Genomic DNA, 13,176 nt, shown 5'->3' with positions numbered 1-13,176 from the left:
CTGCTGAAACACTGCTGAGAATTTTGAGGGCCCCATTTCAGACCAATGGGAAATAGGTACATGAGATAAATGGTGTCTACCAGGACGGGAGAGCTTTATGTGTGGGGTCACGTGCTTGCCATCCCTGGAAGTGCTGAAGGAAATCAAGCTTTAGTCACACAGATCTGGATTTTAAGATCTAGAGTTACAGAGCTCAACTATTTACTGAGTGACCTTGGGCTAATTATTTTACTTCTAAGTTTCAATTTATTCATGGAGATAACACCACCTACCTACTCTGGAGGATTGTTTTTAAAGAAGTTAAATAAAAGAGCTCAGCAGGATAGCCCAGGAACAGAGTGATTACCTGGAGAAACTGTTGGCATCATCACCAGTATCATTAGACACTCATGAACAATCACTTGAGAACACAGGGACGAAATCTCAACTTTAGCTAAGAAAGCTAATATGCAAATTGAGATCCTACTATTTGAGGACTTGAGCTACTATTTCTCTAAAGTAAAAAAGGAAAAAGAAACTACAAAGATTCCATTTTTCCCTCCTGTTCTACTCCCTCCCCCCAAAACCTTGAAACTCTACTCACTTATAGTGGGAGCTGGAGATAACTCCATCTGAGTTGTTTCTGTTTCTCCACTTGGCCTTGTGGGACCCAATTCCTCTGGCTCCACAGGCATCAATAGCTGTGTAGAGCTCCCCCCTTCTCCAGCTGGGGACCGCAGCTCTTGAGGAATCTCTCCCAAGGCTGATGGGGGTGGGAGTGTTGGTTGCTGTTGTGAGGACTGCAGAGTGACAAGGGTCTCCTTGGACTCAGATGTAGCTGCATCAGTTGAAGATGGGGTTGTTGGGTAGCTGTCAGGCATTGGAGTCCCATCTTTCTCGGAAAGAACGACAATGGGTGTGTTAAGGGGCAATCAGCCAAGGACTTAGGGAGCCACTCAATCAGCACATGTGGCTTGATAAGTATCCCACCCAACCAGTGATGTATGATTCCCCCCCCCACCATCAACTGCTCCTAGGAACAGCTTGTGGCTTGTCTGGTATACCCAGAATAAGGGCTAAAGCATAGTGCTTCTCTTAGTCCTAAGAATTGGAGATCTCTTTGTAGACCCTAAAAATTATCTTTTCTGCACCCCAGGAAGAAGAGGAAGAGTTTAGGTCACTTTATAATGTTATATGCCTCACCCTAAGTATCACCTGTCCCCTTCAACCTCCCTTTTCTTCCAGTCCTGATTATTTAAGGAGCATCTACAATTGTGTCTGATGGAAGCAAATGTGCCAAGATTGTTTGAATATGCCACACACCAGGGAAAGTAGTAAGTTGTATAGTTATCTTCTAATTGGGGCTTAAAATCCCTACCCCACAACAATACAACTTACTACCTCACCCTGGCATGAGCAAAATCCTCTGGCAAGGGCAGCAGGCAAGAGGCCATTTTACCTGATGACAGACACTTTCAAAGACCTCTTGCTAGATTAAGGGCACCAGGACACCTACCCTCTTTCACTGCTTTAAAAAATATTGTGCAGACTTTGGTACAATCATTTCCCAACTCAAGTGCCAAAGGAGACAGAAGGTATAGGGAAGCAGAAGGAATGTTCTGAGGAAATAGGGGGGGTGAGGTGGGGGGAGACATATAATACCACATGGAGCAGTTATTGAAATCACAAAATGACTACTGACATTAAGCAGATTGCTTAAGATAATGTTTCTAGACTTTTAGATTCTACAGACCAATAAAATTTATATAGAAAGTAAAAAGTAAAAAGAGACTACTAACATAGGGTTACCAACTTTTAATTTAGCCAAGCAAGAAAAAAAATCGTATCAATATCACTAAAAAAAAAAAAATTGATACCAAAGAACTAGGAAGGACATGATCTCTATAAAAAAGTCCTTTAAGTCAAATAAATTCAGATTTCTGAAAAACTCATTAAACCTCCCTTATTTTGTTCATTTCCACAGAAGACTGGCATTTGGGAACCACTGTCATCAAGTGTTCTCATGAAGCACCACCATGCAATGTTAGATACCAAAGGGGACAGGACATACGGCCTCACTACACATGCCAGAAGGCAGCACAGCATAATCAGAACAAGCAGCTGAGCAGAGCACGTCGGCGGGCAATGTACTACCGTGGGAAAGACAGTAGACTGTATAGTTATCTCCAAGACGGGGTATGACCCTAAAACTATACAATCTACTACCTCATCCCACGGAGCACCAGTGTTCATCTTCAGCCCACTTGGGCCAGCTACTCCGAAGGGTCAGGAGAAAAAAATCAACCAATTAGCAAGAAGGGGAAAAAGGAGAGAGAGTTACCTGAGAGGTTCTGTTCAGTGGAGTCATTTGTCTTAGAAGCAGTACACTGCAAAGAGAAGGAACAGACCAATGTGGGGCTTTGCAAGCACCTAAAAGAGAGGCCAACTGTAATCATCGCCATCCCCCACATATGCCATCTAGGAGTTCTATGACCTGGATGGGAGATGCAGTTTAGTGTGCAAATATCATCTCCAGTTTCTCTCATATATACTTGCATTCAAGGATGGCTTGGGGACAAGGAGGAAACTGCCAGGGGGCTGACTGAACAATGAGAGGAAAGGGTAATAAAAACCACTTCAGAGCTGGGCATGGGACATGACCTGAACACAATCGTGAGACCAGCAAGAATTTCTTTCTTAAAGGTTTATCTATAGTTTCCCTTCCTTGGGCTCATTTTGTCTACTCTAGCTTTTTCAATCACATGCCAGGCTTGTTCATTTTATATCACTTTTCATGTGTTATTGTTCATTAGGTAAAAGTTCTATACAAAGGTATTTGTTAGATCAAGTTTATTAACATAGCTGAACATTTCAACATCCTTATTTTTAAAATATTGGATACCCTAACTGCTAAGTGGGATATAATTAAATTCTTTCACTAAAGTCTTTTAATTTCTCTGTATTTCTATTAGCTTTTATTTCATATATCTCAAAGCTATACTGTTTGAGATCTCAGAAGTTTCAGAAAAAGCTAGGTAGCTTCTTTCTAAACCAAAATCATGGTAGAGATTTTGAGCCCTAGAAAATGTGGTGATGGGGGGTTCAGGGTGGGAACATTTTCTTTGATCTGAAGCATAAACATAACTTACTCAGATGAATAAATGGGGTTATCTCGGTAAGGTTCCCCGCCACATAAAACAATCCACCGAAAGAAATGGAATTGAACCAAGAGCATGGGCTTAGTCAAGGTCATTCTTGTTTAGTTGCAGTCTCTGAAGGCACTGACTACAAGTGTGACTAGTGAGTCAGAAGCCGCTCTGGTTCTGGTTCTAGTTTTTCCCATTGAGACAATGGAGAAATGATTTCCCCCCTGAGTTTGAATTCTTTCCCCTAAAATCATGTGAGTGTACAGCAAATTTGGAATGGATCATTTCTCAGGTTCACTGTGAACATCTGAGGATTGGTGCCACGTGTATGCCAAAACCATCTGAAAGTTACAGCAGACATAGCCAAAGACAAATCCTCCCAGCCCTTGGGAATCACCTGTGCACTCTGATCCCTGTTCTCCTTATCTTCTTTGCCTTTGTCAGTTATTTTTGCTTCTTCCTCAGCCAGTTGTTTCCTGCGTTTCTCCCGCCTTTCTTCCAGCTCCTCATCCCTCAGGAATTCCAGGTGATTGACAATGGGTACTTTAACAACTGGATCAAAGAAGGAATGACCAGAGGCTGCTCAAGGGAGGTGGCGGACGAACCCAAGAGGCAGAACTCATGGCCACAGAGAACCAGGGAAATAACTTTCCATATACTCATCCCAGCACTGGAGGGCTGACTACCGCCCTGATAACCAAGCTGCCACACACCTGAAACACAGTCGTGCATACTCTCAGCATCGAGAACTTTGCACTCCTCTGTCCAGCGGGTCAGGGCTGTAGGGATGCTGGACAGGGTCCCTGTAGGGGAACAAAGGAGAGTGAGGCTCTTGACCTTGTCATGTGTCAACCGACCCAAACAATGCAGTATTTCCCTAACAGGACCCAATGTCTATCACGAGGTTTGGTATATCACAGGTACCCAGAGATAATAAGGTTTCTGTTGCCTCTGGCTAAGTCAATTGAGTGATTCTGGTTTCTATTATAAAATAAGGTTTCTCCAGAAAGGGCAGATACTGTTCTGCTTTCCTTCATCAGGGAAAAAGTAGAACCTGACAAACTGTATCCTCCCTTTCACCACACAAACTTGCCTGCTTGGCTGGTAGCTGTGCTCTGGTCATGGAAAAAGTCATCCAGCAGTTCATCGTCAGATCGGGCAATAATGTGGACGTCATCGTTGCCCACTAGGAGGCGGGCCCGGCCCCGGCTTTGTAAGGGAAGGCTGCTGCTCAGCTGAAGGATGTCAGCAGCAGCAGAGGGACCAAGCAACCTGTAGGGTGATTGATGGTGGGGGTGCCATGGTCACTGTACATCCCTGCAACCTGTTACTATGAGATCCCTTTTGCATCCTCTATGAAATGCATGACACTATCATGGACCGATCATATTACATATAGGTCTTGTTATTATTATTCTTTTTTACTTCTCCATCAGTTTGTGAACTTTATTTGGGCTCAGGTTGCATATTATTCCACAGTTCCTGGCACAGAGTGAGTGTCGCTAATAATGCCAGGTACTGTGTTAGGGTATAATACCTCTCTTGTACACCCACTGTAGTTTGTACACTGACCACTGTGACACCTATATCCCTTTCACTTCTAAAATTACTTCTCCCACTAACTTCTAAGCCCTAGGGCATGGATCCTGTCCTGTTTATATCTAAAGTGTTAAGCGCTTGACATGAGTTGCTTAATGATGTATGTATACGTAGAGCACTTAAGCAAAAGAACATGTTATATAATTTGGTAGTCCCCGAAAGGTTGCATGTATAGTCCACAAAGAAATGGGATAAATATTTTATTTGTGTGTATGACAAAAGTGTTAAGTAATGGACTGCTTCCCCCAGTTCAAGACCATGTTGAAGCCTAGTGAGACCAATAATCTTTTTAACTCACCTCTGGAGTATGAGGGGAGGGTTGGGCTGGCGATTCCCAGGGTAGTGAACATGAATGGTGTGGCCTGTATTGGCTGTCAGCTGCCTTAGGGTCCTCTGACTGCGCCCGATTCCCTGGGTGAGACGTGTTGTAGAGGAGCCACTGCCCAGCGTCAGGGAACTATGATCTGCATGGCGTACCATCAGTGGGTGGGTGGTAGGGATATTTCCTGGGGATGGGGGGATGTCTGCTGCAAGGACAATATGCAAAGGGGTCAGTGCCGAAAAAGAAATTTCTTCCATGGTTGTTTAAGCAGAACCATGTCTCCTGGGACTTACTTCCTCACACGGAAACCTGAGCTTTGTCCTTTCTCCCTCATTCCCACACCTCATTTACAATCACTGATACTACCATAGCTTATGCCATCATCTCTCACCTGGATACTGCAACAGCCTCCTAAATAGTACCTTCTCCCAATCCATTTCCACACTATAGCCACAGTGATGCTTCTAGGCTCCTCAAGAAACATGCTGTTCCACTTTGGAGACTCCTCTCTTCTTCACCTGTTCTTTGTTGTTGGTTTAGATGTCACTTCCTCTGATTCTACGGATTGGCTTAATAACCTTTAACTTTGTGCTTGCTTACCACACTACAATGTAGTGCCTGCGTATTTATAATTCCTAATAGATCATAAGCTCTTACGAGAGAAAAAACATTGTTTCCTTTTTTTACTTCTATATTCCTGGTACCTAGGACACAGTAGGTACTCCTCATTTGTTCAATTTGTTGAATGGACAGAGGCTCAACGTAAGGAAGAATGATGGAAATCGCAAAAATTGCAAAGAAATTCACAGAATAGACGGTATCTTGAAAATTACGTAATCCAACCCATTTTTTTTTTTCTTTTCAAACTTTTCATTTACAGGTGACAAACTGAGGCTCAAAGAGGTAAGAGACTATTTGGCCAAGACAACAGACCAAAACAGTTCAGTGTTTTCTGCTACATCATGCTTGTGATTTGGGGTCAAGACCTGCCTTCTTGAGACAGCAGCTTGATTTTAAGAACTTGATGCTAGGGCGGCACTTTGACGTTGATGGGAGAGGAGGGAAGAGATTCACTCTCTCCTCCGAAAAGATGCATCCTTGATGAACAGAGTGAATGTGCTCAAATCTACTCCCCAATGCCAAGCTCAAAGGTGTCCATCCAAACTCTCAAGATCCAGTGTTACAGATTTAAGGATTATTGATTGCCCTGTCACTGTAGCGTGCACATGGATGCCTGATGCAGTCAGCTTTGGTCTCCCATTTTTTAAAATTTCAAGCAAATCATCAAGTTGTCCAGGCTCTAAAATGGCTGCCTGTTTACTGAGGTGGAGAGAACAAGAGCAGCCTCTCATATTTCTTTCTTCTAAGTGTACAATTATTGAGAGAGATGGAGTCAGATATCCTTTGCCCCAGGAAGTCGGCATAGGAAAAGAAGTGCTGTCTGTTTCAGATTGATAGCTGCTTTGGTTCACTGCTTGGCTTACCCTAGAGAAGGGTATAAGAATCAAGAGATAAAACCCAGCTGAGCCCCTGTATCTTACTAGCACTGGAGAACATGTTGTCAAACTCAATGATGAGATCATCCTCCCGGTCAAAGCGCTCAAATCGGACCAAGGGAGAAGCGTTCATATCAGGGTAATCCTCATCCAATTCCATTTCAGAGCCATCGTCGTCATCGTCTTCATCTCCCTCTTCACCTTCATCATCCTCCTTAAGGGGAAAATAGGAGATGGAGAATTGCTGGAGATAAGGATTTTCTGAAGTCTGGTGTCATGGCCACATTTGCACATGAGGGAGGGAGGCGCGGAGGCTAGCAACCCAGACTGTTGGTTTTTTCCAGCTCTGTGTTCCCATAGAAGAGGTTGTCTGAATGAACCCAAACACAGTCCCCCCTCACCTGATCATCTTCCTCATCTTCCTCCTCCTCCTCCTCTTCATCCTGACTATCATCCTCATCCTCGTTACTGCCACTGCTGTCCTCTTCCTGAGTGTGCTCCTCCTCATCCTCAGGGTCCAGGATATTCATGGAATCTAAAACAAAGGGAGCACATTGGAGGACTATACTGAGTAGCTAGAAAACAGGCTACTGTGCAGACCGGCAGATTGAGGGGGAAGGCAATGGGGTATCTGACTCTAGGAGAGGAAGAACCAGATCTGGGGTGACATACAGATTTAGTGAGCCAGCCCCAATATCCTGAAAGTGCTAATCAATGCATCAACACGCTGAGCAGGGTGGCTGAATGTGGAGGCTGGCTACAGGGTGGTGCTTGAGGAGCCATGGTCTAGGACTTGGCCAAGTCTGCTGGTGCCCCCTTGCCTTTCCAGCTCTACTTTGCTACTGACTGCATCCTGTTGGTTAAGAGGGAATCTGGAGCGATGACAGCAGGTGAGTGAGAAGAAAGCGAACCAAGTAAGAAGTGACAAACTTTTGGGCAAGCAGTAGTAACATGTTATTTGAAAAATTGGCTGAGGATAAAGTGGATGGTATATGTCAGCGCATGCAGACAGATGCTTCCTTATTCTGCACATGTGGGCAGCTGCCTCCAGGAAAACCCTAATGTAGTGTCTGTCAGACGTGCAGGGCAAGAAGGGAGGCCTTTCTGGCCTCGGCACTCTCACCTTCTCGGTTGGCCTGCAAGGTGGAAGCTTGGCTGAGGTTGGAAGGAGCTTCATCCATCAGCACGTCCTCTTGTGATTCATCCTCTCCACTTCTGCTCACTGAAGGTTACAGAGCAGAGCCTTCACTGAACAAGAGGACTTCCCTTTCCAGATTGGGTACGCCTAAAGTAGCTACGTACACCCAGCAGATATCCACTTTCCTTTTTGGATGAGGGTGAAGACCTGGGTTCTTTGCTGTCGACTAGCTAGATGAGCTTGGCCAGTCACTTTACCTGTCTGAGTCTCAGTTTCCTCATCTGTAAAACGGAATGATCACATCTGCCCTGCCAATTCCACTAATTGTGAAACCACAGAGAATAATGGGTGTGAAAAAGCCTTGTCAAATTTAAGAATACTTGTCTACTTCCGTTAATCCTTTGATTTCCTTCATCATCGGTAAAATAAAAACAAGTAACACACACACCCCGGAGCCAGGTGACAGTAGGGTACACTTGCCGTTTTCCCCGAGTTGTAAAAAGGCCACCCTTATGGAAAGATAGCTCTTTTTACACTAATGAATCTCAGAGGTGGAAAACCCCTGGATTTCACTGAAGAACTGAAAGGAAAGCGTTTTTTTCACCTTACAGCCTCTACAGCCTCCTCTAGGCCTCCATGAATAATAAACACTCTTAATATGTGCCTGATGTAACATCTAGACTGATGGCCACCCCCTCCACCACCCCCACATAGGCAACACTTAAGACCCATCAAAGGTCTGTACATGGCTTGTGAATTTCTCATTTGTAAGACCGTTAACATCAAGACAAGCAGCAATCTAGGCTGGCTATGAGCCCTTAGGCAGAGCTGAGCAAGCAGATGATGAGAAAAAGGGTCCTCCCAAGAGAGACTGAGGCAAAGGAAGAGGCTATACTCAGTTCTGGGGCTCTCACCTATAATTGTACTGTTCCCAGATCCGCCATCCCTCTCAAGCAACTCATCTATCAGGTCCTCCAGCTCATTCTCAACCTGGAGAGAAATAGAACATATATATGGATGCATACAAGTCTATCATTGTGCTAGCACGGATACCCTTAAAAAAAGCCAGCAAGGGAGCATGTATTTCTAAGATAATGTGTGACAGAGGGTATTATATAAATACCACACATTTGGTGCTAAGAGCACAGAAACACCACGTGCTGCCAATCCACACTCAGACTGTCCTTCAAATGGGTCTACCCCAGTTATCTGAGACTAGGTTAGTCTTTATATCATCCATGAATATATGCAGATCTCCTTAGAGCTAGCAGCTTAGGACTGCAGGCCTTATTTCTTACCATTGCTACCAGCTCCAGAAATTACAATGCTTTCTTTCGGGTTGTTAGAAGACTGCTGTTTGAATGCCCCAGTGAGAGCTGGTGCTATAGGCATAACAGTAATGTTAAGGAGCTTCCATTAATGACCAGAGCCAAGTAAATCAAAGACCCTGGGTCCAAAGGGCTCGAGCAAGCGTTCTATGTCAACATTTCACCTGTGCCTAAGTTTTCTTGTTGGGATCTATTCCATTTCATAGTACATGGCATCCTAACCCTGCCCCCACCCCTCATTTAATACAATTCAAATACATTTACTGTGCATCTACTAAGCACATCATCTGTGCTCCTCTGCAAAGCAGACAGCATTGAGGCAAGGATCTAAAGTACTCACCCACCCACATCACTTGGGGGTTTCGTTCAGCGCCGCAACAGGGTTATGCTGGGTGATCTGCCTCCCTACCTGCATCTCTTGTGAACTGAGCACCTCAGGCTGCCCAGCAATCACCACTGAGTCGTTTTCAGCCTCCCCATCCATGATATCCCCATCTGCCACCTCTGTCTGAGTGACATCATGATCCTCCTCCTGCACTTCTGCTTCCCCAGGCTCGCCTGAAACAATCAACCAACCAGCAAAATAAGCAAAGGGTATCTATGTGCGGGGGACCACGAGGCAAGTGTGAAGACAATAAGGTCCCTTCCTTGGGCAAGTTTACAAGTTCTCAGAGAATAAATGAATGGGTGACAAAGGAAAAGACAAGGCTACGTGTGAGGATAGCCAAATAAGGCTACAATTTTAAGGAATTCTTTGTGGGGCAGATTCCCACACCACTATGACAGATCTCTGAAAGGCCAGCAAGTTCCCAGGCAAACAATACCAAGCCAGAATAGTTGCAACGCCATACCCATGAAATAACTACACCCACCCAGCACTCTAGTCCATTGGCTCTGATTCCCTACCTGGGTCCTGCTGGTTGCTACTGGAGTCCTGAGCAGCTCCTTGGGCATCCTGCTCAGATTTGCTCTTATTAGAAGCACTCTTGCTGCCAAAAAGGCTACTGGGCTGGTTCACAATCCGGGAAAGTGTTTCCAAAGGCTTTAGAGCAGCATTGACTGTGTTGGCCATGTTGGGACTGAGATAAAGGAAGATACAGAGATGGACTGAGCATAGAGATCCACACTATAAGGAAATAAGGCTCATCAGTGTACAACTGATCCCCAAAATGGGGCATGGGAAGGTACAAGGTGAGCCTGGGATATACTGTTGTGCTAGAATGCTTTCAAAAGCAAGAAGGCTTTTAAAAATTAATGGTGTCATTATGACAGGCCAAATTTGAGCATCAAGAAGCTTTCTGTCCTACTTGCTTTAGTTCCCCCGCCCCATAATGATGGTAATGGATTATAACAAATTAAAATAAAAAGAACCTGTAGCCACAGGGATACAAAAGCAGACAGGAAGAGGTCTTCATTATAAAAGAATGCCAGCTAATACACAGGAATGAGAGAATCAGAAAAGCATCACTTTGCAACCAGCAACATAAGTATTCCAGGCAAGGATCACTAATGAATTTTAAAACTACTGAGTTAAAAAAGGATAGTCACATGATCTTCATATGAGCTAAAAGGATCACCTCACAGATAACTTATTAAATACGAAGGGGAAAGCAAATTTTATGTGACTAAACTTAGCATCACCAATAATAGGACAAATTGGCATTATGTGTCTCTTAATGTGATGTACTGAGAATGGCAACATCACTTATATATGTACTATTCTTGCCAAAAAAATTTTAGCCTGAATCTAATCATAAGAAAGCAATCAGACAAACCCAGATTATGGGATATTACTGTAAGACATTTGGCCTTCTGGATTCCTCAAAAATACCCCACCCCAGGTTACACAATCCAGTATCAAAAACAGTCAAGTATTAAAAACAAAAACCAAAATAAAAACAAAATAAAAAAGTAACAAGAAACCCATGATAATCAAATGCAATGAATGACATTCACTGGTTCCTGGATCACAACGCTCTTTCCCAGGCTATAAAGACACACTTAGAATAACTGAATATGAAATATATATTGAATACTATTATATTAATGGTAGATTTCTCAGATGTGATGACGGTATTCTAGCCATGTAAGGGAATGTTTATTCTTAGCAGACATGTGCTGAAGTATTCAGAGGTTAAACATCATTGTCTGCAACAAATTTCAAACCATCACCCATTAATCTCCTGAAATGGGGAGGGGTGGCATGGACTAAAGCAAGTAGGACAGAATGCTAACCACTGGTTAATCTGGGTGAGATGTGTATGGTGCTCATTAACCTCCTAAGAATGCAAAATTTTTAAATGTTATTAAAAATTTGATGAGGTTGTATTAAAAGGACAAAGAAGTCAGCTTGAAGAGGCCCTACAGGCCAACATGTAATGAAAAAGCATGAAAAGGATGACTGCAGTGCTCCAAATAATTCAGTCACCGATTAAAATCAATGAAAATTCATGAGCCCATAATGCTACTTAGAAAACAGGAAGCCAGAGAAAACTCACATTTTGGGCAGTGATTTAATCTATTTTTGATTTTGCTCTGAAAATTGGTGGCTTAAGGGAAAAAACTGAGTTTGTATCCTGTCTTTTCAGTAGGAACTGTATTTCAGGTTAACTAGGCTTTCGCTCTTGAACTAGTGCTACATCACAGAAAACTGCCAGCTAATAATGTAGGAAAAAATGATAGAAATTAGAAAGTTGTCATTGATAATCCCCAAAGAATTAACTAATGCACACAAAGATTATCAACTGGTGTTAAGACCATTAATTAGGCATATGGTTGATAGGAAAGCAGACATTTATACATTGCCAAAGTAATAAATACAGATTACTTTCTAGTAAGAAGGGGGGAACTATAACAGTACAATGCTGATTATCACTCTAGCTGTCAATCTTATCATGATTCATAATGTTAGAGATCTGTCTCCCTTTGATACAAAACGAGAGGTATATCATCTATGATACACCCCAGCCAATAATGTTTAAATAGCTCCATTAAGCCTCTAGCTCTAACAAAAGTTTACAGAAAAAGGGAGTAAAGAGTTAAACTATGCTGCAAGGTACCAAATGGACCAAATCTAGAAGGTAAAACATTCTGCAGGGCAGTAGGCCTGGTTGCTTCAACAAATGTCATGAACAGCAGCAATGAAAACATAAAAAATTAATTTAAGAACTGTGTTAGAATAGAGATGTAGAGGACATAACCAGCTGTAATGTAAGGTCCATAATTGGATTCTGGTTTGGACAAAAGTTTCTGAATATAGACTTGGAAATTAGATAGGATGAGACTACTAATGGAAAACAAAAAACAAAAACCACCTAAAAAACCCCTAAAAAATGTCCTACCCCAGGTTTATACAATAGTATATATAATATCATTTTAGAAGAAATTCATTATGTATGCAAAGAAAACCACTGAAAGACATACAGTAAGTAACTGGAATCTGGGTGGTAGGAATATGGTGTCTACTTTATTTTTGCTCATCTGTATTTTTGTGATACCCATCTTATAATACAAGATTATTTATAAATAAAGAGGGGAAGCTTGGGAAAAAATTAGTGATATAGTCCAACTCTTGAGTTTGCAGCAAATGAGAAAACTCAGGCCTAAAGAAAGTGCCTTCCTTAAAAGCCACAATACTAAGAACTCAGGTTCCCACCTACACCCAAATGTTTTCCATCAAACCGGCTACTTACTACTCATCTTGCAAGAAAATATGAAATATTAGGCAAATGGAGAAGTAAGTTGCATGATTAAAGAGAGCAAAAGACTGAGACTAGGGCTTGGGAATGATTTTACCTGGACAGGTCCAGGCTGTGAGGCACTCTAGCCAGGTCATTAACCAGTCCCTTCTTCAGGAAGAGTCGAATGATATTGTTCATGCCATTGTGCTGGGTCTTGGCTGTGGCACTGCTGTAGAAGCTGGAGGTAGAGGGGCAGGACTCCATGATAGTACTGATGATACACATCACTGCCTGAAGCCTGAGGAGAGAAGTTTGACACCTCTATCATAGCTCAATCTTAGGCCATGTCATCACTAACTCACCTCAGAGAACCCTACTGTGCCCTTTGTGTTTCCTCTTGGAAGTAACGACTAACAGTTGAGAACTCATTCCTTGGGTAGTTAACATTCTTCATTTTCCTTAAACATAATTTTAAAAATAAGATGGAA

At 42.9% G+C, this 13,176-nt stretch overlaps 1 protein-coding gene across 1 annotated transcript in view; it reads right to left on the bottom strand.

Moving 5' to 3' along the window:
* The window catches only part of HUWE1 (HECT, UBA and WWE domain containing 1, E3 ubiquitin protein ligase), a 155,140-nt gene that overhangs the window by 19,113 nt on the left and 122,851 nt on the right, over positions 1 to 13,176 (bottom strand). Inside the window, exons 50-62 of the mRNA XM_015597907.2 lie at positions 12,804 to 12,986; positions 9,915 to 10,087; positions 9,418 to 9,566; positions 8,595 to 8,670; positions 7,666 to 7,764; positions 6,944 to 7,077; positions 6,588 to 6,756; positions 5,023 to 5,251; positions 4,219 to 4,397; positions 3,839 to 3,928; positions 3,523 to 3,677; positions 2,321 to 2,366; positions 584 to 871 (exon numbers count right to left, since the gene is read on the bottom strand). Of these exons, the coding sequence (XP_015453393.1) occupies positions 584 to 871; positions 2,321 to 2,366; positions 3,523 to 3,677; positions 3,839 to 3,928; positions 4,219 to 4,397; positions 5,023 to 5,251; positions 6,588 to 6,756; positions 6,944 to 7,077; positions 7,666 to 7,764; positions 8,595 to 8,670; positions 9,418 to 9,566; positions 9,915 to 10,087; positions 12,804 to 12,986 (1,970 nt within the window). The remainder of the gene's footprint in view (positions 1 to 583; positions 872 to 2,320; positions 2,367 to 3,522; positions 3,678 to 3,838; positions 3,929 to 4,218; positions 4,398 to 5,022; positions 5,252 to 6,587; positions 6,757 to 6,943; positions 7,078 to 7,665; positions 7,765 to 8,594; positions 8,671 to 9,417; positions 9,567 to 9,914; positions 10,088 to 12,803; positions 12,987 to 13,176) is intronic.

Source organism: Pteropus alecto, unplaced genomic scaffold, assembly GCF_000325575.1.
Source record: "Pteropus alecto unplaced genomic scaffold, ASM32557v1 scaffold159, whole genome shotgun sequence".
NCBI lineage: Eukaryota > Metazoa > Chordata > Mammalia > Chiroptera > Pteropodidae > Pteropus > Pteropus alecto.
This window is presented reverse-complemented; position numbering and strand designations above follow the sequence as displayed.